General features: G+C 38.7%; 3 protein-coding genes and 1 long non-coding RNA gene across 4 annotated transcripts; 3 read left to right on the forward strand and 1 right to left on the reverse strand.

Annotated features, from left to right (window-relative positions):
• The first annotated feature begins 302 nt into the window (after positions 1-302).
• rft1 (RFT1 homolog) lies at positions 303-6,209 on the forward strand. Its single transcript, XM_030133983.1, has 10 exons — positions 303-565; positions 649-734; positions 847-969; positions 1,823-2,114; positions 2,200-2,334; positions 3,035-3,295; positions 3,385-3,529; positions 3,826-3,931; positions 4,015-4,264; positions 5,625-6,209. Exons 1-10 carry the CDS (start codon positions 503-505, stop codon positions 5,787-5,789), a joined length of 1,626 nt encoding a protein of 541 aa, XP_029989843.1. The 5' UTR covers positions 303-502; the 3' UTR covers positions 5,790-6,209.
• A 133-nt stretch (positions 6,210-6,342) lies between these two features.
• mustn1a (musculoskeletal, embryonic nuclear protein 1a) lies at positions 6,343-7,953 on the forward strand. Its single transcript, XM_030134036.1, has 3 exons — positions 6,343-6,840; positions 6,935-7,064; positions 7,369-7,953. Exons 1-3 carry the CDS (start codon positions 6,640-6,642, stop codon positions 7,464-7,466), a joined length of 429 nt encoding a protein of 142 aa, XP_029989896.1. The 5' UTR covers positions 6,343-6,639; the 3' UTR covers positions 7,467-7,953.
• A 502-nt stretch (positions 7,954-8,455) lies between these two features.
• LOC115419329 (uncharacterized) lies at positions 8,456-9,948 on the forward strand. Its single transcript, XR_003935424.1, has 2 exons — positions 8,456-8,772; positions 9,168-9,948. It is a non-coding gene; the product is annotated as an uncharacterized LOC115419329 (long non-coding RNA).
• A 2,251-nt stretch (positions 9,949-12,199) lies between these two features.
• On the reverse strand, positions 12,200-23,761 carry ruvbl1 (RuvB-like AAA ATPase 1). Its single transcript, XM_030133999.1, has 11 exons — positions 23,621-23,761; positions 21,993-22,079; positions 21,737-21,869; positions 17,897-18,048; positions 17,575-17,664; positions 16,210-16,359; positions 16,044-16,107; positions 15,267-15,465; positions 15,063-15,165; positions 12,641-12,732; positions 12,200-12,568 (listed from the first exon to the last, which is right to left on the reverse strand). Exons 1-11 carry the CDS (start codon positions 23,759-23,761, stop codon positions 12,409-12,411), a joined length of 1,371 nt encoding a protein of 456 aa, XP_029989859.1. The 3' UTR covers positions 12,200-12,408.
• Between the last annotated feature and the right edge of the window lie 238 nt (positions 23,762-23,999).

Consider the following 23,999-nt stretch of genomic DNA (forward strand, 5'->3'; position numbering starts at 1 on the left):
TCTGACAATATATATATATATATATATATATATATATATATATATATATATATATATATATACAAATTAAGAGTATATAATGTTGAACAATCCTGAAACAATTAATATTTCAACAAATAGAATATCAGATGGTCATTCTAAATTGATTCTGTTCTAAAATTCTACAGAAAATCACATTTGGTAAATGTAAATAAATAAATAGATGTGAATTAAAATTTAATATTCATGAACATGTTGCGCGCTCTAGCGGTACCATGGAGACACGACGCTCCGTTCTGTTGACGTCACCACGTAACGTCTGTCCGCAAACTGTGTACGGAAGTAGATCTGTTGCTGTTTCTACCTTCTTAATTTTTTCTTCCAAGAGCCACCTCATTCTTGCACAATGATAGTCGGTAGCTTCATTATTTATTTTATAATGATGTACCCTCTAATTCTGTGAAAGACAGTAGTTTACTTAATTAACGGTCGGCAAACTCCAACGAGTCAAAGAAAGTTTAGAATGAGCTCTCAGGATGTTCTGAAGGATGCGTCCACTCTGGCGTCCTATAATGTGTTACTACAGGTAACAGAATCCTACCGATAACACAAGAACACTGTGTTTCAGTGGAAGATTTTCTGTAACTTACATTGCTGGTCTTACTTTAGGTGATGTTTCGTGTGCTCACCTTCTTGCTGAATGCCTTCACACTGAGGTTTGTGTCCAAAGAGCTGATCGGAGTGGTCAATGTAAGGTAAGATGATGACAGCACATTGAATGAAAATACGAGAGAAGAAGCACCGTTTTACTACATTTCATTGCATTTGATGCTGGAATAACCCCTGTATCCTTGTTTTTATGTGTAGGCTCACACTACTGTACTCTACATTAGTATTCCTGTCCAGAGAGGCTTTCCGGAGAGCCTGCCTGAGTGGAGGATCTGGGACAAACCACAGCTGGAGACAAGTTATCAATTTACTGTGGCTGACGTGAGTGGATTTCTGCAAAATTACTAAAATATGAGGTTGCATTTTTACTTTCAAATCAACAATAGACAATAAGATTGTCTGTATATATATATATATATATATATATATATATTTTTTTTTTTTTTTTTTTTTTTTTTTTAATGAAAATGTGATGTAAGAGAAAATCTTGCACCGGTGAAAGTTCCAATGAATGCTTGGGGAGAACATGATCCTAAACATGTTACATTAAACTTGGATCTACAGTATACTTACTTGGAATGTCCCACCTCTGGCAAAATCAGCTGCTGAATTTCTGCTTACTTTAACTCCATCCTTTGTTATTTATTCTACTTTTTTATTATTATTATTTATTATTTTTACCTTTATTTAAGCAGGAAGTCCCATTGAGATTAGACATCCTTTTTGTAAGGGAGTCCTGGCCAAGGTATCAGCCATACAAAGTCCAAACAATACAAAACACATACGTGATACACAATATACAATAAAACACAATAACAATTATTCAACCATAATGGCATCAAGAAAAACAGTGACATTCCTCCTTCACTGCATTCTCCATGATACTTTTACTTTGTGGTTTGGGAAGGTGGCCCTAGGAAACAAGCAGAATTATATTACTAGAGGATGAAAAGTCCATCTCATTCTAATAATAATAATTATCCACCATTATATCAACATTCAACACACAAAAAGTTACTATGTCATTAAATTTAAGTATCTGTTACCTGTAGACAGAGATTGAAACCACAGGGGGTGAAAGACAACAGTACAGTTGGCACAAATGGAACATAATAGTGAAGCACAGTGTTTATGTGGTCCAGTCTGTCTATATTGACCCTCTTTCACCCATCAGGTTACCACTGGGTATATTATGGTCCATCCTTTTGGTCTGTGTGTGGCTGTGGCTCCTGGAGGCCCCAGACCCCCAGACCGTACCCTACTACGGCCCCGCTGTGCTGTTGTTTGCCTTTGGGGGGTTACAGGAGCTTCTGGCTGAACCACTGTGGGTCCTGGCTCAGGCTCACATGTTTGTGCGATTGAAGGTGGTCGCTGAGAGCCTAGCGATGATCGCTAAGTGCAGTATAACTGTGGTGCTGGTGGTGTTTGCTCGTCAATGGGGCCTTTACATCTTTTCTGCTGCTCATGTAAGAAAATGTCCTCTGTTCTGCATATTTACCATTATTTCCTTCATACACTGTATACTGACTTTAATGTACGGCACTCTCTTAGATTGTTTACACAGGATTCCTGGTGCTGTGTTACACTGTTTACTTCCTTCAGTTCTTGGGGTCTAAAGAGGCAACAAAGAAGAATTTTCCACTGCATAATGTTGGAGATCTGCTTCCATGCATAGTTGATGGAGAGGTAAAAGGGCTCTGCAACTTAATAATCAATAAATCAATTAGCGGCTTTATTTGTCCTCACTTGTCTGTACAACAGTGGGATGAATACATTTTGCACATGTAAAATTTGTGGTATATATGAAGACACAATGTGAAAATAAGTATCTTTTCTTCATAGTCCCTCACAGTTTACAATGGAGACATCAGAGCTATAAATGAGTGTTTAAATCTATTTATTTTAGTTGGTGAAAGTCTATAAGCAAACCAGATGAAAGAAACAGAACTGTAGATGTAAACAAGTATTTATTTATCTCTCAATTGCAGTTTTGTCAAGTAAATAAGTTTAAAAAAAATATAAAGCCAAAAATAAGTCAAGTAAATGCAGTTAATAAAAATAAAGGCAACAAGATTTTAAAATGGTGATGCAGGATGGCAGTTTTCCATAAACAGGGGATGGAATCGGCACTCTTACTACTTGTCTTCACAATTACTGTTTGTTGTAAAGAGCTTATATTTATTTTTCTGGAGATACACCTTATTGAGTACATTTTTGTCATAGTAGATTGACACAGAAAAAGAATGTGACGATATTGTCATTAGAGACTTATTAACCGGTTTCAGTATTTATGACCTGTTGATCACGCCCACAATTTATCTGTTGAGAGATAATATGTGTTGTTTCTGTTCAGCAACTAATATTCCTCATTGGTTGGTGTTTGTAGCCGCTGATTGACTGGAACCTAGCGCAGCTCACATGGAGCTTCTTCAAGCAGTCGTTCCTGAAACAGATCCTCACAGAAGGAGAGCGTTACGTCATGACCTTCTTGAACGTACTGAGCTTTGGAGACCAGGGAGTTTATGATATCGTCAACAACCTGGGCTCCATGGTGGCGCGCTTCATCTTCTTACCTATTGAGGAGAGCTTCTATGTATTCTTTGCTAAAGTTTTGGAGAGAGGCCGTGATGTTGAAAGTCAGAAACGGGTCTGAACCTCAAAACATGCACAAACATATTTGTAAATGTTTAGGTAGGAGTAAGTAGTTTGTCATTAGTTGTGGGTTTTTGTCTGCAGGATGAAGTTGCCATTGCTGCTGAGGTCCTGGAGTGTCTGCTGAAGCTGGTGCTCGTGATCGGACTGATTATCACAGTGTTCGGCTACGCCTTCTCTCACCTGGCTCTGGATATGTATGGTGGCTCTCTGCTGAGCAGCGGAGCAGGTGAATGAACTGACAGTTAAACCACAAGGTCAACACAGGCTGAACAATATGTAGGACAGAAAACCCATTGACAGATATTGGGTCTGTACTAAACAAACATGTTCTCTTTATTCAGAAAGCAAAGTATTTCATCATTTTTGAGTCACATTGAAAGAATAAGTGTTGTTTGTTTCCCTGCAATAAAACCCAGTAACTATTTAGATAAATTGTCCACTCCTTATCAATACTAACATATAAAATATAAGACCTTGCATATCAGTTTGCACTGACTAATCTTGTATATACTTTTGCCAAAGGACCCGCTTTGCTGAGAAGTTACAGCTGCTACGTCCTCCTGCTGGCTGTTAATGGTGTAACAGAGTGCTTTGTCTTTGCTGTAATGAGTCAAAAAGAAGTTGACAAGTAAGAACGTTGACGTACAAACAGACTATTCATCCAACAGGACAAACCTGTCTGTTAATGTGGTGTTTGTGTTGCATCCTCAGATATAACCTGGTCATGCTCGGCCTGTCGGTGTCGTTCCTCTTCTTGTCCTATGTGTTGACATGGTGGGCTGGTGGTGTTGGCTTCATAATGGCCAACTGCCTTAATATGGGCCTCCGCATTTTGCACAGTCTGCTTTACATTCATCGATACTTCCGGTCCAGTCAGTGGAGGCCTCTGCGAGGTCTGCTGCCTTCTGCACTCACACTGCTGGCTCTGGTAGTCAGTGCAGTCGTCACAGCGTTGTCTGAGGTAACACTCCAATCATATCTGTTCATTTTGTCCCTATAGTGGGGGAAATGAATATTTAACATATATACTTTTTATTTAATTATCCTGCATGACAAATGTGCACAGTGTGTTGTTTTTATTTATGTCCATCAGAATCTGAGGAGAGTTCAAGAGAACTCAATAACACATACATAAGTTTTTATGAAACTCGTAATATATCGACTGAGCAACTATCTGGAATGCTATAGTTCTTTGTGCATCTTTTTGTACTATCTCAGGAATTTATGAAATGGCACTTGAAAATCCACTGTGCTGTAAATTTATGCTGTTCATACACATAACACTTCCTTAAGTCCCTCTAATATTACAGTTGACAGAAATAATTTCTGAACCAAACTATGAAACATGCAGGAACATGTTGAGGAAAACTCATTCAATGTTGTTGTTTTGTCAAGTACGCCAAACTCTCTTTCTGATTCTTGATATTTTGAAAACTTGTTGAATATCTGAGATGTTGATTTTAAAGGTTTCATCGACAGTTTGTCACTACTCTTGAACTCACTGAGCTTAAGGGTATGAATTGCTGAACATGCAACATTTCTTTACATTGTGAACCTTTCATACAGATCAGACTGACATTAACTTCATGTTTATCAGAAAAGTCTGTCAAAACAGCTGGGAACTTGATGGTGTGGGTTTGAGATCATGTGGCTTTTCAAGTGGAATTCTATTGACTGAGAACTCTTCAGAAAATTGGACATGAGCTGCGTGTGACCAGTTTAATGCATGGTTCACTAAGATATGTATGATACTTCATATATGTATTGAACTAGACATTAGTATTAACCACAGAAATTCACACAGAGTATTCACATGATTTAAATACACAAATAAGTGAAATGACACTGGACAAAAGTTTTGATCACATTAACTAACTAGTTAGTGGAGAAGTCTTTGTTTACAATCACTGTTCCCCGCATTAAGAAACTAAAACAGATTTTTCTCATCCTTTAAACACATTGTCTGTATATTTGGGAAGATCTGTTGGTGGTCAGAGGCTTACATTTCCAGTGACTGAATGGATCATATCAACAGCTTTATTTTACTTTATGTTCTGCTGCTACTACTTTGTTTTCTTCCTCTAGAACTCAGTAAGAGTTTCCTTTTCATGTTAATTTTTCACGTGTTAATACTAACGTTCGGTCAAAATGTCATGTAAACTTTAGAACTACAACATTGGTAAATAAAATACAACATGACAATTATTGGACTTATTTCTCCCACTCTGTTTTCTCTGTTAAATTTTTTCTGTTCTGATTTTGATTAACCAGGTTCTGTCAACTGATTGAATAACTTCATCATCTGTATTCTCTTGTTCCAGCGTGTTTTCTGCTGTGACAGCGGCTGGTTTTTCCGATTCGTCCATATCAGCGTGGGAGCTGTGTGTCTGCTCATTGTGCTTGTTACGGTGTTTTTCACAGAAACACGACTTATTCAGTTCATCAGGACTCGGCTCTTGCCCCTGTACACAAAGAAACACCGTTAAATCCGAAAGGAAATGATTGTACCGGACCAGAAGAAACCTTCTGCTTAAGACCAAACAGGAATGACAAGAAGGAACAACTTTTTCAAAAGAGACTTCGATTTTTACCTGTGAATGTATTTTTATGTTTTCAGTGGATCATTCTTCCTTTGGAGAAGAGAAGTATTGGGATACTGTTGGGCTGTTTTGGGATTAGATTGGGGGTGAAAAAGAGGTGAATATATTTACATTTCAGTTTACAAGTTGTTTGACATAAGTGAACAACTTCATTTTTATTTGTGAAACTAAAATAAAATGACAAAAGTACCTGAAAAAAACCTAATTTAATTCTGAAATGTACACAAAAAACAAAACATATTTTAAATACTATATGAAAAAGAAAAGCAAATTTATTTGGTGACTCAAATAAAATCTGCAACACACCATCAGCTGGTCTTTGGCTATGCATGTTAATTAGAAGCAATATCCAAATAACCTTTTCTTAATGTGAAGAAGTCTGGACTGGTTGTGACTGCGGACTCCCTAAAGGCTAAATAATGATGCAATTATGGAAAAAGAACAGGAAAGGGTGGGAACTGCATTCTTCTGCAAAACAGTTTACTTTTAACATGTGTGATTAGAATGTCTTTTTAAGTCTGGCATGTTTTCAAGTTTTCTTCAAACAGTTTCTTAAATATTTTAATGAGTCCAGTTTCCTTGGCTTTCTTACCAGATGTCATACAGTGATTCTACAACTTACGTCAGGACAGGAAGTTTCAAAAGGACAGATGTTATATGTCACTTTACACAGCTGTGGAATTTATTTGGATGTAAAATTTGAGTTAACGTGTAGCCATGACCTCATCATTGTCTTATGAAGCAGCAGAGAAAAACCAGAGGGAGAGAGACAGAAAAGAGGAGGAGTCTGGACATGTTACCTCATTTATTAGACTTAAGAACAGATTTATTGTCCAGAGAAGAATCGCTGGATCTACAAGCTGAAACGACACATAAGGCTGACAGCGGGGAGAATTTCCATCAGTGTATCTTCATCTGCTCTAACAACATGTCTCAAGTAAGGCTTTAGCTTCCAAAACATATTGTTTCATGTAGTTAACGGACTTCCAGCTGAGATAAGGAGCCAGATGTCTTTAACTTTTCCTCTCCAGCCGGGTCAGGAAGAAAATGAACAAATGCAGCGTCCTGAGGTGAGAGAAGAGGACCTGATTGGAGCAAAGAATAAACTGGGTTTAACTGGGCCAGTGAAGAGCAAGACATTTGAAGTAATGGAGGAGTGTGGTGAGCAAAAACACACATGATGATGATACTGTCAGATGAAACTGACAGTGTTCTGTGTGATGGATCTGGTTGAGTTAAGATCACATAATGTCAGTGGGTTTGCATGAGACATGTTTCCTATGATGCACAAGTTTCCACTCCATATACAGACAGGAAAGAGAGAGAGAGGGGAGACTGCTTTCAAACAGTCTAACCCACAGGGATTGAAGTTATTTATACATAACTGTACTCTTACGTAACTGCACTCACTGCCACATTAACACAAAATACACAGTTTTGAATGTTTGTTTTTCTCCGTCCACAGAGAAAATGGGTAAAACTGCTCCGTCTGTGTTCAGTGGCGTGAGGTCAGGAGGGGAGACTGTTTTCAACTCACGCTCAGCTCGACCAATCAGGAAGTAGCAGATGACGTACCAGTACAATCATCAAACAACACCTGCTCCATGTTAAGGGTTTGGATCATCTGTTCTCCTCCATCACTAAAGCCTCATTTTTCATTTAACACTTTTTTTTTTCTTATGGCATGGTTTTGCACTGAAATGAAATGACTCTTAGTACACAACACAGCTATGTACTTCTATTTGCACATACTGTCTTTTTATGCCTATTTTTGAAGCTGTAGACATTAAACTAAGCAGCAAAATAGTTTCTAAAAAGTTGTATTTTTGCATCAGTGCGGTAAACAGTAAAACAAATGAGCTCAATAGACACTGATGATACATTTAGTGTAAAAATGAAAACCACTGCGGCCTTGACTTTTTCTCTGTGAAAGAAACCAAGTTATTTTCAGGAAAATGTGTCATAGATATGTTACATCAACATACTCAGAGATGTCATACAGAGTTAACAAAATAACATTACAAATATGAAAGTTAATTTTCTTTTCATTTGTGGCAGAAAAAAACAGACAAGAAAAATTTAGGATCATGTTTGTGTTTTGGAATTAAATTGGTAAATGCATCGTAGGAGAGTGGTAGCATTTTTTACCAAAGCAAGTTCCTTATACCTCACCAGCAGACCATGAACTATAGTGAAGGCACTGTGTCCAGCGTCGTCTTCATCATTGTCTTTGTCAGTAATTTCTTCAAACATCTTCTTTTACAAAACTACTGGTCGGATTCATTTCAAATTTTATATGTAACTTTCTTGGGACATTGTCTACAAAGTCTCTACACAGTTTTCAGAAATGTTGCTTTTTAAATCTTTGACAAATTTTTGAAATATTAAAAATCTTCCTTTACTTATAATGAGCCATATTTTGATGGAAATGGTTAGAGATATCACTGCAGTTACTATTGAGCACTGATAGGAAGTCATATATGGACTTTCATTTAATGTGTTGTTCTACTCCAGTGAAAGTACCTCCCACTTCTATTAGGAGATTGATCTCCTGTATCCAGACCACAGGACTCTAACACAGTGCCAGAACCTGACAACCTTGCAAATTTAACTTGTGATTCTTGATAGAACATGCCGGTGAGATACAGGACCATTGATCCTATTTTTTTCATTTGTGATGCTAAATTATTTGAAATATGTAACACAGTGTGCCAAATTTAATTGTGAAACATATTTTACAACATATTTTAAATACTTAATGACCTAAAATAAATGCGTTTTGGTCAATTTTAATTGTTCCTTGCTTTTTTCCTGTCTAATCAGTAAAACAGCAGAATATTTAGTGGCATTATAAAAACAATATACAGGGGTTGGACAAAATAATGGAAACACCTTCACCTCAAGATGATAATGCCCCAATCCATACAGCTAGAATTGTTAAAGAATGGCATGAGGAACATTCTAATGAAGTTGAGCATCTCGTATGGCCGGCACAGTCCCCAGACCTCAACATTATTGAGCATTTATGGTCAGTTTTAGAGATTCAAGTAAGACGTTGATTTCCACCGCCATCGTCTCTAAAAGAGTTGGAGGGTATTCTAACTGAAGAATGGCTTAAAATTCCTTTGGAAACAATTCACAAGTTGTATGAATCAATACCTCAGAGAATTGAGGCTGTAATTGCCGCAAAAGGCGGACCTACACCATATTAAATTATATTTTGTTGATTTTTTAAGGTGTTTCCATTATTTTGTCCAACCCCAGTAGGGTCTTGTCAAAACCAGGCTTTGTGAAAGTGTTTCTTGAAGTTTAACCTATTGTAAATGCAATAGCTACATATGTTTATTCCAGAGTTAGCTCTCCACTTCACTGTTACTGTTTTTGCTTTTAGAAAAGATGCCTATGTTTTACAATTCTAAAATAATTAGTGTTTAATTATGCGGTTAACTATTAGGTATGCAATGTTCCAGTATAAATACAGACAAGAAGGGCAGTGTTTGAAGAAATCTTTTATGTTTCTTATGATGTCTCATATGCAATTAGTGATGTCAGCCTATATACTGAGGCATCGCTAATGTTCCTCTTTGGCCCAGAGCACAGTGTGTTCATTTCTTTCCAGAAAGATTGGAATACTAGAGGGCTTGATTATTAACACAAGAATGAGAAACAAAAGCAGAAAGTATTTTGTGAGGTAGACAGTGAAATAGCTACAGGATAAAAGTCACTTTTGATGTCCAATATCACCATGTAATAAGTATTTGTTCCTAAAAGTACACTGTAAATGAGCATGTTGCCTTCTTTATGTGACTCTAAAGAATCCCATACATGTGTTTTTCTATAAGTAAAGTGAGTGGTAATGGACTGTAGCTTCCTCCAGAAGAATGAAAAGGATTTCAGTCCATTTTCATGTGTTTCAGGTCTACAGACCTAACAGGCTTAAATGGTCAAAACAAAGCAGATGAGAACTGAACTCCTGAATGACTGCTGTCAACATACAAGCCATTCCTGATTGTACTGTACTGCCCTCTAGCAGTGCTACAAAAAACAACAGAGGTGGAGACCTTGGTAAAGGAAAGCTGGATTCTGTCTCCATGGATGGCTGGTATAGAGGTTAAAGGTTAAGGGAGGTCACAGACACAGGTTGCCTCAGTGGGTAGGGGTGTTATGATCAGTGAAAGATCTGTTTGTACCACTTCTTTTTCTCTGTTTTCATGGTGTTTTCATCCTCCTCCGGTCTCTTCATCAAACTGCTCTCTGTCTACTTCCACTCCTTCTACAGAGTATGTCATCTGAGGACTGAAGGGGAACACAGTAGTCCTTCTGCCGCTGGACTCACTAGACACTGTTGGAGCTGGATCTAATGAAGTGTTTTCAGATTTTCCAGATCTTTCAGGAGTGGTGACCTTTATCTAAGATGAGCGTCCTGGTCCTTGTCATCCATTTTCAGCACAGTCAGAAGTGTTCCATTCTTCTGGCAACCTGTTGGAGAAGGGAGGCCATTTCTTTCTTTGCCTCCTGCTTCTGTTTGTACATATTTCTTCATCTCCCTCTGCACATTCAGCCCACTCCATCTTTAAATCCTTGTGGAGCTGATCAGCTCTGGAGCCTGAAACAGTGTAGTATCTTTTGTCAGCTTTGGTCTCAGCCTGACACTGACATCCTACACTTCTGCTTTTAGGCTAAACTCACTCTCAGCTCTGACCTCAGAGTTCAGATTTTTTTTTACCTGAGTTTGCAGTGCAGCTCCTGAAACTCCGTTCCTTTGGTGCAGGTGAAATCTTCCTTTGTATCCGAGCCTGATAGAAATCCAGTTCCTCTGCCTCCTCTTACTGTATTTTAGTTTTTGTTTTTTTTTTTAATTTACTGTCCACCAGCCCAACTTGTACCTTATGTCCAGGTCACAACCTTCTTTTTTACCTCGGCCAGGAGGTATTGTGATCGCTTTGCTTTCTGTGTTTGCGTGTTTGTTTGTTAGCAGGATAACTCAAAAAGTTATGTACAGATTTTCATGAAATTTTCAGGAAATGTTGATATTGGCACAAGGAAGAAATGATTAAATTTTAGTGGTGATGTGGGGGTGGGGCACAGATCTGTCTTGGCGGAGGTCTGCTCTCTCAGAGTGCTTTTCTTGTTTTTTTAAGTTATTACCTACTACCTACCTACCTACTACCATTTCTGTAAGTCTCTTAAAGATACTGTAAATTGACTTTAAACACAATGTCTATGACCTTTACATGCTTGTCTCTAACTAGGATATGAGGGGGAAATTCGTTTAAATCTTACCATACCTTACAAATCATCTTGACAGTTAATTTAAACCATGTGTATGGGCTGAAATATGTGCCACCAGAAACTGAAGTTGAATCATGAAAACTGAGTCTGAATTGTATAATTACCTCCACCAAGTGTAACGGCAGAGGTTATGTTTTCATCATGATTTGTCTGTTAGCAAGATAACTCAAAAAGTTATGGACGGATTTTCATGAAACTTTCAGGAAATGTTGATACTTAAATTTTGGTGGTGATAGGGGGGGACTCAGCTGCCTTGGCAGAGGTTTGCGCTCTCTGAGTGCTTTTCTAGTTTAAAACTGAATTTATTACTTTTGAACTTTAGTCCAACTAGAACAGCACTCGGAGAGCACAGACCTCCGCCAAGACAGATCAGCCCCCCATCACCACCAAAATGTAATCATTTGTTCCTTGTACCAGTATCAACATTTCCTGAAAATTTCATCCTAATCCATCCATAACTTTTTGAGTTATCTTGCTAACAGACAAACCCCAAAGAAAACATAACGGTGGAGGTAATAAACTTGAAACTGAATGTAAGATTATGAAATTGAATTCAGTTTCTCTGAAACTATATTTTATCCTCTCTGAAAATTCCAATCTATATATTTTCACATTCATAGGTCCTGATTGGCTGAGGAGGAGTCCTGTACATCTGCACTCAATTGCTCTTCCTCCACTACCCAGATGTCTGTCAGAGCAAATTGAAATTGAATTTTGAGATCTGAATGTGAAAATATATAGTTGAATTTTCAGTCAAGATAAAATATAGTTTCAGAGAAACAGAATTCAGTTTCATGATCTTACATTCAGTTTCAAGTTTATTGGACTTAAGTGCAAAACTATTAAATTCAATTTCAAATTATACAATTCAGATTCAGTTTTCATGATTCAAACTCAGTTTCTGGTGGCACATATTTCAGCCCATACATGTGTTCTATTATAACAGGGCCAGTAGCTGTGTCAGTAAAAGTTCAACACATAAATCAAATTACTACAAAATTATAGAGTCAATTTTAATTTTTAGTTTTTATTCAAAAAATTATTTTCAGACAGTGGAATGCATAAAACTCCAAATTAATTAGAACAAAACTACTTCAATAAATGATATACGGACAGAACACTAGTCAGCGATGACAGTAAAGATGAAACAGACTGAAGAAAACTGAATCGTGTAACACCTGATGGTTGTAAAAGTAAAGATGGGAATCCAGTTTCATTTCATGAATTTGTGGTGCTGATCTTGGAGGATTTTGGCAGAGGATTTGGCATCATAGAAGAGCTCATTAATTTCTTCTATCTGCTCCCTCTCTACATTCTCTTTTCCTTGAACCCGTCCCAGCAGACTGGCTGGGGTCAGCAGCTGGACAGCGTACCTGGAAGAAACGAGAACTGTTCAGCACAGAACAGTTGACACACACTGCATCAGCACCAGTGTGAATCTCTACCTGAGGGTGGTCTTGGTGCCAATCTCTGCCAGATGTGTCAGTGCCTCCTCACTGATATTAATCCCCTCAGTCTGAGCACGGATCTTGATAATCTGCAGACCACAATATCAAAAACACAACTTTTTTTGACATATTGTATTAAAAATGTAAATATAAATGGCAGGGTTGAAAAAAATCTTGCCAAATTGCACAAATAATTTTTTTGACTTGCTACTTGTTCCTGCAATTACATCCTAAATATTCACTGCTTTACATAATTTACAGGATTTCCACACATTTAAAAATTTTTTCCATGCACCCCCACCCCACCCCAGTGATGAATTCTGCAATCATTATGAACATTCACAATCTAAAAGCATATGAGCAGAAGTGCTGTAAAAATTTTTCACCCCATCTGTTGATTATTTTCATAACCACTTTCATCATATTCACTGAGAAAAAACAATCTTATGAGGAATTTTCTAAGCATTGTATTGATACAGATCCAAAAGGGAAAAAAAACCTTTCTCTTAAATTAAATAATAACATCAAAAAGTCATGCCAGGTCCCGAACCCTCCACAAACCCTGATTTCCACTCCTTTTTAATATTTCTTTTCAGTGTAAAGTGAAAAGGTGAAAAACCCTCTATGAGGACCCATGGGGATGCTTCTCCAGCAAGAACATGACCTTTAAAATGTGGATACACAGCTGATTTTTGCAAAAGGAGAAGAAAAAAAAAAACACCCAAGAGTTATGTCATTTTTAGTGTCCCAAATGTAATGTAACTGGGCAATCACTGTAGTATTTGACTGTTTACCTCAATGTGAATGAGGCCTCAATTTGACAGTATTTGACAATAGCTTCTGTATCTTAACACTTTCAGTGCCATGGGCCGATTAAATCGGCTTTACGAAAACAACCTGTAAAGTGCCACGGGCCGATCAGATCGGCTTTGGAGAACACGCCACATTTGTGTACAAACAAACCATCCACCCCCATTTCTTTCTCACATTTCGATGACGTTCTTTCTGTGTCCCTCTTTTGAGACCAAGCAGACGGGAATTTGAGGTCACGCGACCGAATAATATTTTTATATCTTTTTAATGTTTCTTATTCTCCGGTGTTTCATCAGAGGGAGCCCTCCATGCCGGGGGGCGGCTGTGGACTCCGGGGGCTGTGGTGCCTTCTCTCACTGGGGTCCGCTCCTTTCTGGTGGGTGGGGGTCCCAGTTGGCCCTCTCCCATTAGTTGGGATGCGGGGCTGTGTTGCTGGTGCCTGGTCGCCGGGGTCGGCGGCTGCATCCTGGTGTGGATGGCTCCCTGAGACAGCGCCTCCTAAATTGATGTTTTACTTTTACTTGTACATTTTTGTTCTGGTCTACCCGTGCTCAGTCAGTCTTCTTAAGTATGTGTGAGCTTGTGGGTTTGCATGTATATGTGTGTGTGTGTGTGTGTGTGTGTGTGTGTGTGTGTGTGTGTGTGTGTGTGTGTGCGGGTGAGTGGGTGGGTGTGGGTGGGGGGCGGTACTGATTTTTAAACTGATATGTAAAGCACTTTGTGCTACAGTTTTTAATGTATGAAAAGTGCTATATAAATAAAGATTATTATTATTATTATTATTATTATTATTATTATTATTATTATGCAAATTACGATCAATAATGAATCGGCTGCGTCCGGTGCGTTTTGAATCTAATTAGCAATCGGTCGGATGTTACCGAGCGGTTTCCTGCAGGATTCTTCAAATATTATAAAAACGACGCGAAATACTGAAAAACGGCCAAATTATGTGGCACTTTTAAGGCTTATTAGCCCCTTAACTGTCTGGCACTTAAAGAGTTAAAGGTTAGGAGGATGAATCCCTAAAAACTATACTCCATTACTTTTCCAGATCTTCTGACAAGTTTACTAAATTATTCATGTCTTTCCTGACAATGGAAACCCTCTGTATATTACATGTACGTGTACGCACATCTATTGGAATATCATGGTAGAGGGATTCCTCCTCTTCCATCTTTTTCCCCAGTTAAAAATATGTTTTGGGAGTTTTTTCTCACACAAACCACGGGTTGACAGAGTGAGATTGTAGATCCCACTGAGGCACTCTGAATGGTAAGTAAAATATCAATAACTAAAATAGACATGAGCTAGTTCTGACAGCTAACATTTGACTGATCACCCACTTCCTCCTCATTTTGATATATTCCTGTATATCATGCAAACATAGCTAAAGGTAACAACATGTACAGGTGCACTGATGCAGAGACCAAAGTGTCTCTCAGCCTCTTCATGAACAAAGAATCAGAATCAATTTAGTCAGAGGACAGCAACACAATCCTCTAGGTTTTTTTTTTTTTTTTTTCTTGAATCATCAGATGATGGCAGTGTAGGCCATCATCCTGAAGCCTGTTACGAAATCACAGGTACTGCACCCCACACTGACCTGCTTCATCTCCTGCGGTGTGTACAACATGGTTCGGATTATCATCACTCTGTCCAGCAGGTCCAGTGGGATGCCGTGTGGAGAGCTGATGTCCTCTGTTCCCCTGGGAAACAGCCGAAGACAGTTCAAACAACTTAACAACACAAGTTTTGTTTCAATTTTAACAAGGAAGCTTCTCCCCATAAATCTGATTAGGACTCTCACCTGACTAAACACTTTCCTCTGTTAGAGGCGAACACAACGATGGGAGCGATGGTGCTCTCAAGAGCCCGGTGGAGGTAGGTAAAGCATTCTATGTCCAGCATATGCACCTCATCCACAAACAGAACGCCAGGAACCAGCTCAGCAACACCCTGGTCGATGTAGCGGTTCACCACCTTGTTGATCTCACTGCGCAGCTTATCTGTAAAAAAACGAAAAAGACAATAACGTAGTTAAAAAAAAAAAAAAAAAAAAAGAAAATCCAAAAGGTGAAAAGGGGTGTGTGTGTGTATGGGCTGATTAGTGGATTAAGGCCTAGTAAGGCTGTATTTATCAGTAGATATTTATTATTATATATTCATATCATAATAGTCTTGTAGTTGAAATATTTTATATGCCAGTAGTTATGTCAGTCATGTATTCACTTTTTGCTGCTATAATTCAAAGGGTGCTACAGTTTTAGGAGTTTTATGCACTTAGCTTTGATATGTTTAATAAGATTTACATATAAAACCTGTATTTTGTTTGCGAGTAAAGCTGAAATGTTTTCTCCATGTTGCTTTTTCATATTTTATATTTTACTGGATGCTTTAATGGAAAACTTTCACAAAGACTCAACACATAATTAAAAATGTAATATGAATTAGGCATGTAAGCTATGTATTCATTGAATTTACATAAAAATGTCCTATGCTGTGGCATATTCAACGGATTATGAAATGACCTATGTGGAGATCTGGTTAATGTCACACAGTCCTATGTCACATGTCCAGTTTCTACCTGTGATCTCAGTCTTTTTGGGCTTCATCAGCTGTCCCATCATAGAAAGAATGTCCTGTCCTCCCTGAAATGACACAATGAAATAATAAGGGTCTTTCAAAAAAAAAAAAAAAAAACAGAAACATAGCGAAGGCTGTCTGCTTGTTAAAGAGTATTACATCTATACCTGTGGTCTTGCATTTGCTACATCCAGGTCATGCAGAGTGACATCCTGGACGATCTCCTTCTTTTTGTGAACATCTCCTTTGGGTAGTGGCACATACTCCTCGGCCTCCAGATCAAATTCTGTTGCAAAAGTGTCACATCGACCTTGTCTCTGCAAAGGCACAGCAGCAGACAGTATTCAATATTTTACACAATGATTAAGAAGACTTATGTCTCACATTGCCCTGGACAAGAGTGAAACAAAAGGCAGCACACACACAGAAGGAGAGCAGGTGTATGACTGAACCCAGTGCCAGTCCGTGGCAGCGAGGCAGGCATGAGGCTGAAGGATGAAAGAGTTCAAGACGGCAGGTCATAAGACGGCTGTCAACAGTAACAAATGTGTCGTCCAGCCCTCCTCCCCTGGCCTCCGACTAAAGCAGGCCTGTGCCTTGGCCCACCTGCACCGATTAAAGGAACCATCATCGAAGCCTGTCAACACAGGCCACAAGCCCCACTGCTGGAAAAGAGGCGACGGAGAGAGATGGGGCGATAGAGAGAGCACGAAGACCTGCAGGAATGAGAGAGGCTCATTCCAGAGTACAGTAGAAATGCAGTAGAGCTTTCATGCAGGGCTGACGGAGATGAAAGAGCATCACCATGAAGGACTGCAGAGGACAAGCAGGGTGAGGGTTTTCCCCAGCTCAGACTGAGCAAGAGGTGCTGCAGTCCTGATTATGTGTTTTGTGTCTTTAACTGGCTCAAGCAAACACTTTTTTATAAGCAATGAGTTTGAGGAGATGCAATAATAATAAAGAAAACAGGATACAATGTTACTTTACTTGATCAAACACTACAAGTGAGTAAAATACATATGAGGACACAAAATTATACAGCCGAGTTCCTGTGACTGCAGTGATTATTTGGTCAACTCCTGACCTAAAGTTCAAGTAGACAGGAATATTTGTTGGAGGTCTCAAACAACAGTGTGGTATTTATTTATGTGACATCCAACAACAAAGTTTAAAAGCTCCTTTTCCACATCAGTAAATATCTAGCTGCTCTTTCCTGTGCACTGCACTGGTTGCAAAATGCCAAAATTACAGTTAGAAAAAAATGACAAATTTGTTAGAGCAGGTGTTATTTGAAAATTGTCTTTTGAACATACGTCAGAGTTTTGTCACGGGCTTGAGGTGGCATGAAATCATGGAGATAAACCCTGGTTTTATGCTTCATCCAGCACTCATTTATTGGTGCTTTGATATCAACTGCCAATGTCAATCACCAGACAGTAAATAAAATATATTATTTGTTTTATTTTTTAGTGACAAAAGCCTAAATTTTGTTAAAAATGTGAGGCAGTTACACATTACATTAGTGTTATTACCTTGACAGCTCCACTGTTGGCTTCTATGTAGATGACGTCTCCAACTTCAACACGCTCCTTCTGAAGGCTCTCGTAAATACTGGGATCCAGCTAAAGATACCAGAGGTGAATGTTTTAGTGAAATTTTCAACTGACATTCATCTACTAATTACTAAAATCACCACCTAAATTAGTATTAGGATGGATGGATGGGCCACCTAAATTAGTAAGTAAATATTATTTATGTAGTGCATTTTGAAATGGTTAGAAAAAGTTCTGCACATTATATATAAAAAAGTTACAAAGTGTGTATTCAGCAGAAAAACAAAAAACAGATTCTGACCTTGAGCTGCTTTGTACCTTTGCCTGTTTTCAAACCGATGATGACGTGGCTGATGGTTTTCCCGTAGCCACCCATGGGATTCTCAGTCTCACAGGGGGTCAGCTCTGTCACCTCCCCTTCATACACCTCCTTTGTCTCTTTGATACGTAGTCCTGAAGGCAGGGTACATGACATTCACACACACACAGTTGAGAGTGAGAACTCAATCAAGCCTTTATATTCCTGTATTAACTTAGCTGTCAGATCCTTCAAGCTACTGAACAATGCATTTTATTACCGGGAGAGATTGTGTGCGTGTCTGCAAATGAAATGACCAGGCATCATTCTGTGTAACATGATCATAGTCTTGTTCCTCTTTCATGCAGCCTGTGGCCCTGGGTATGAGCAGCACACAGGTGGCTCGTCTACTGCCATGAGGGTCAAAGAGCAATGCTTAAAAGTAAGGACTGTCTGTCAAAGAACTCTTATCGACAGGGTGTTGAAACCTCAGAATGAAGCCCCCCTCCCCTCTACAGATCCTGTTCTGGGGGTGGAGTGAATGTGCTGACGACCACCTCTCCTCCTCTCTAAGCTCCATTTCCTTCCCTGTGACAGGTACCATCACCAGTGAGACAAACCCCTTCCCCTCCTGAGCCTTCCTTCCTTCCTTCTCAACATCAGTCTCACAAATGCACATGTTGAGTGTTGACTTAGTGAAGAACTGCATTAAAATACATGGCTCTTTTAGAACAAAAATATAACAAAACTTTTGCTGCCAATTCAACATAATGAAGTTGGTCCACAGCATTCTATATCTTGGTTATCTTTTCAGTTTGTTTTGGTGGTATTTTATGATGAACCTCTAAAAACATAATGTACAATTAAAGTCCATTTCAGTTCAATAATTGATGAAAATACTAAATCTTTTTAGGACAGGAAGAAATTGCAGGGGAGGGATCTGGCACATCACAGCTCAACTCAAGCTAACTACCGCATTACCTGCATCTCATCTTTTAGCACAAAACAAAGTTCAGTGGATTGTTTCTATGGAAATAATACATCTCTACTTGCATTAATGTAATGGGGACAGACATGGCTTTTGGATTGTTGTAGACTGGCAGTTTGAAAATAATTCCAAGCATTCTGCTAATATCTGTGTAAAACTTCAGCTGAAACCATGATTTCATAATTTGATGAATAAGTCATACTGTGATTATTGTGTGCAATACTGTGATTGAAATGTTCACAGAAAATCCATAGATCATTTAAAAGTGTCAAGTCAAACATAAGTTAGATTTGAGTTGAATTTAATCTAGCACTAAAATTACAAAAACATGTTGTGACTTTAATTTTGCATATTTTATACAGTATTACTGTCTGCTCATCATAAATAAGGTTATGTTAATGTAAGATTCACGGGTACATCACCCCAAATGTTCCTTAATCTTGACTTTTTAATTGAAGCCTTTTGCCACAAAATAAACCTGTGCCTTTTAATTGCACAGGTTACTATTGTGGTTACGATAGCGATTCAATTAACTGTGCAGCCCATGTCTAAACTGGATTTTAAAATCGAGCATGGTTCCAATTGACGTGTAGTGCATAAACCATATTCTAAGCCTAAAACACTCAAGAATGATCTGTGTTTATCTCAAATTTATCACGTATTAGCCATCTGCATAAGCCGTTTCATAAGAAATTACCTTGATCTCCATTTTTGAAAGCCTTATGTTTCCTATCAAAACACTTCATCATTATGTTTGTTTAAACCTCTAAAAACTCTGGACTTTTTCTCTGTGTAGGTTCTCATTTGCCCAGGTCATAGTTCTTCTTTGTAGCTCTTCTAGGTTCAACTGGACTGGTGTCGCTCTTTTGAAAACGATTCGTCTCTCATCCAAGAGACTTCTTCAGTTCTAATAACTGGTGAGGAAAATTGACTCATACACCTGTTGGGGGAGTGGTCTGTGTAGGTGTTAATCCCTATGCTAATGAACTCCAAATCCTTCAGGGTGTATTTGTTTGCTTTCAGGTGAGTCCAGGTGTGGAAGGTTGTTGGTTGAAAACTGTTTGGGAATGTTGTTTAAAGTCGGGTTAATAGCTTTTGATAAGTATTGTCTCAGACCACCACCTCTTTTCAGGGAAGGGTTTTCCACTGTCACAAAAATGGCTTCTTTGACTCTTCTCTCAAACCATTTGTCTACTCTGGCCAATATCCTGACATTGCTGTCCTCAAAGGAGTGTCGTTTTTCTCCCAAGTGAAGATGGACTGCAGAGTCTTGGCCTGAGGTGGAGGCTCTCCTGTGCTGAGCCATGTGTTTATAGAGGGGTTGTTTGGTTTCTTCTATGCGTAAGTCCGTACATTCCTCACTGCACTGAACAGCATAGACAACATTGGTTTGCTTCTCCCTAGACAGTTTGTCCTTGGGATGTCCCAGAGACAGTTCCAGGGTCTTCGTGGGTTTGAAATATACCGGGATATTGTCCTGGTTGAAAAACCTTTGTAGTTTTTCAGAGACTCTGGCCGTGTCTGCCTTTTCCTCTGAGTGGTTCACGGGTTTTTGATTCCTTGGTTTGGCTTTAAGGAAGGTCCAGTTAAGGTAACCACATATTCACAGTCCTTCCTTGACCTGTTGTTTTTCCTTCTTCTTCCCTTCAGCCTCTGTAGGAATTTCTTTTGCTCTGTGGTTCTTTTCCTCAGAACCCTCAACCACATAGCAAAAGAAAGTCTACACCAGGACAGCGACCCACCCCCTCATCAACAACCTTGGGACTCACCTACAATACCCACCAATGACCCTGACCCTCAGGGCCACACCCTCTCTACGACCCTGACACTTAAATTACTTAAGTACTAGAACTGAAGAAGTGTCTTGGATGAGAGTAGGGCAAGGTATCATGGCCAGTGTCCATAATCCATTTGATTTCGATTGCTAAGGTTCTGAATCGATTAATCGCGATTCCATTCAATTCGATCCAATACTGATTTGATTCAGTATTAATTGATTGATTGAGATTAATTTAGTGATACCAAAGTACAATTTTGAGTGGCAACCTGATTATTTGACTACCACAGTCATGCAACACATCAATACTGGTATCAATACTGATATTAGAAAGGAAATAAATGTGACGTTTCATCAGTAAGTAGATGAATCTGCTCTTAAATAATGAACAGGACAGAAACATTGCCATGTTTCTACAGTGGTTCAAAACAGCCTTCTTCTTCATTTTTATTCTGTTTCATGGCTGGAGGGGTGGGGGGGGGGGGTGGCGTAGCATAAAGTTCAGTCATTGTCACTTTACTATTCCACTAACGCCATACTCAGCCATAGGTGATAGTATGGATCCAAGTTAATATTCCTACAACGACCAGCTTCCACGACTCGCCTCAGCAGACCTCCAGGTGGCCAATTCCTCCACACTGTGAGTTCAACTTTGTGGCCAGGAGGACCTCCCGCAGAGGAGTTTTCCCCACCCTTCCTCCGCATCCCTCCTGCATCAGAACCAGCGCAAGCGAGATCAAGACACCCTGTCTTCCCCAGGAATTCGCAAGATGGAGCAAGCCACGCTTCTGCATCGGCGGTACCTGGGTCAGGTACTCCTGGTTCTGCTCTGAAAAATCGATCTCATCCACTATTAATCAATTATGCAAAATTAAAACGAAATCGATCTAAGATCGATCAAATCGATTTTTTACCCGGCCCTAGATGAGAGACAAAAAGTTCTCAAAAGAGCGAAACCAGTCCGGTTAAACCTAGAAGAACTGTGGACTTTTTCTTCACCTGAGTAATTAAAACTTGTTATACACTTGAAAGTAACAACTATGACTGAAACTTTACAAATGTTTTTCTATTTACTCACCTATGGCCCTTCGGAAATTTTCCATCAGTACTTCTGTTTTTTTTATCTCTGATGAGTAAACTTCACTGCCGACCATTGGACAGAAAGGCACCTTGTTACCCAACTCTTGAGCTATGGCTAAGGCAAGAGCAGTCTGAAAAAAGGATGGGATATTTGAGAGGAAAAAGTCAACAATGACAACATAAATAATAAGAGAGTACACAGTCTGATACAGTTTATTGTGTCTTGCTGGTAATAAAAAAGTTGTGCATGTTACCTTTCCTGTACCAGGTGGCCCCGCCAATAAAATCGCCCTTCCTGCCATTTTCTTTGAACGGATCAGCTCGACAATGATGCCACAGGCCTGGACGGTGAAACAAAGTATCAGCATCATATTAACTTAAACACTACCATCATTTTAGCAGTATACAACGTGAAATGAGATTGTGTGCATTCAAAACATATACTAAGATGAACATCATAAATCATCAAGTTCATTGATCCACTAGATACTGCAGGTTTGTTAAGCCCCATTTCTATGCATTGTCATTAAAATATGGTACATAATCCTCCTGAGACCCAGTAAATTAATGTTTTGGCTTGGTTGTAAATGGCATACAGCTTTTTCAGATGGATTTTTTTAAATTTTTTTATGGACTGCCCTTTGCAGTGGACAATGATTTTTTATTCCCTACAGAGAACAAAAATACATTGCTGGGTCTCAGGAGGATAAAACTGTACAGTATACATGTATATGTATACTATGTAACATCCAACACATTAACTAGATTTGTTTGCAAGTGGAATAGATGTATTTTGCTGTTAAAAATGTAAATAACCTTGTTGTATAAAACAGTTGCACCTGTTGGCTTCAATGTGGCTTCAAGTTCACTGTTAAGATATTTTACTGAAACAGGCTACACAGAAATGACATAATTATACTTAGGGAACAATTAACTGAAATATTGGAATATCCAAATTGCAGGTACTGTAATTTTTTTTAAAAGGTCAAACATTTTATTCAAACACTATTATAAATGAAGCATAGTGGTGCTAAATTTACTTATCAAATGAGGGAATTTAAAAAATAGTATACCCACTGCAGTTATGACTCATGAAGAGTGATCAAAAAATCTGCTAAAATAACTGATAATTTCTTTGTTTGCTTATGGTTCTGCATACATTGGCATATCCATCTATTCACTACTAAAGGTAAGGTATTTCTTTAAATATCTACAACTGTGTGCAAACAGGCGAACTCTAGCATTGTTGTTTTCTAGGATTGTAATGACCATACATAGTTATTTCCCAGTAGAGTTTTATAAACATACCTACAAGATTAGAATGGAATGGTTAATCTAGTATAGTGTGACCTCTGTTTCCATGACAAACGTAGCCCAAACGATCAGTACACTAGCTCACGTGCTGAATGAAAGCTGGTGTTCAACACTGTAGTTAATCTGAAATAGCTAGTCTGCCTAAATGACTTTAAGACGTTTTGGCTGCAAAGGGAGGTCATACAAAGATAGTCTGCAATAACTTTTAACAAATTTTATTTTTAAGGTTGTTTACATACTGCATTTCTGTTTTATCGGTTATATTTTGACACAGAGATTGACATATGCATATGTATGGTCAGTATAGTATTAATAAAATAACAAAACCAAACGCTTTTAACATCACTACTGTAATTTAAATAGACAAACATAGACGACTATTTTTAAGTGAGCTTTCCCTTCATGTATGAAACAGCGACACCACTGTGCTAACGAAATTAGCATATGAAGACATTATGCTACGTCGGCTACATTAAGTGAAACAACCATTGCGAAATCCCTTGGCTACATAAATCATTCGCCAAAGTGAAATAAGCACAACACGAAAGCAACGAAAAACTAATATTACCTCTCTGGCCGCCTCCTGCCCGACCAGGCCACATGCAGTCTGTTTAGCATTACCGGCCTCGTCTAGCCCAAGTCCTTTAACATGACTGTGAGGGGCGATCCGCTGCGTCTTTGTGGTGCTTTTTACCTCCTCGATCTTCATGGCTGTGTTATCTGTGGCAATTTATACTGTTAACACTGCAAGGTAGATTTACAGTGACTTAAATTCCACCTATAGCTCGGATTATTCCACGCCGCCACAATCGGCGCCGAAACTCAAAACACAGGAAAATCGGTTTCCATGTGGGTTACTAGGGAAAATGGCAGGAAGTAATACCCTTAAGCACCGCCTCTAAGATACGACACAGTCATTGGTTTAAACTCACGTCAATTGCTGAAAA

Source organism: Sphaeramia orbicularis, chromosome 5 (genome assembly GCF_902148855.1).
Source record: "Sphaeramia orbicularis chromosome 5, fSphaOr1.1, whole genome shotgun sequence".
In the NCBI taxonomy this organism is placed as follows: Eukaryota; Metazoa; Chordata; class Actinopteri; order Kurtiformes; family Apogonidae; genus Sphaeramia; species Sphaeramia orbicularis.

Coding starts and splice junctions, on each gene's coding strand:
- rft1 (XM_030133983.1), top strand. CDS start 503: ATGAGCTCTCAGGATGTTCTGAAGGATGCGTCCACTCTGGCGTCCTAT. Junction 566..648: donor CCTATAATGTGTTACTACAG/GTAACAGAATCC, acceptor GTCTTACTTTAG/GTGATGTTTCGTGTGCTCAC. Junction 2,335..3,034: donor CATGCATAGTTGATGGAGAG/GTAAAAGGGCTC, acceptor TGGTGTTTGTAG/CCGCTGATTGACTGGAACCT.
- mustn1a (XM_030134036.1), top strand. CDS start 6,640: ATGAAGCAGCAGAGAAAAACCAGAGGGAGAGAGACAGAAAAGAGGAGG. Junction 6,841..6,934: donor GCTCTAACAACATGTCTCAA/GTAAGGCTTTAG, acceptor TTTCCTCTCCAG/CCGGGTCAGGAAGAAAATGA. Junction 7,065..7,368: donor TGAAGTAATGGAGGAGTGTG/GTGAGCAAAAAC, acceptor CTCCGTCCACAG/AGAAAATGGGTAAAACTGCT.
- ruvbl1 (XM_030133999.1), bottom strand. CDS start 23,761: ATGAAGATCGAGGAGGTAAAAAGCACCACAAAGACGCAGCGGATCGCC. Junction 18,049..21,736: donor AAATTTCCGAAGGGCCATAG/GTGAGTAAATAG, acceptor CCCTGCCTTCAG/GACTACGTATCAAAGAGACA. Junction 16,108..16,209: donor TAGCAAATGCAAGACCACAG/GTATAGATGTAA, acceptor GTGTCATTTCAG/GGAGGACAGGACATTCTTTC.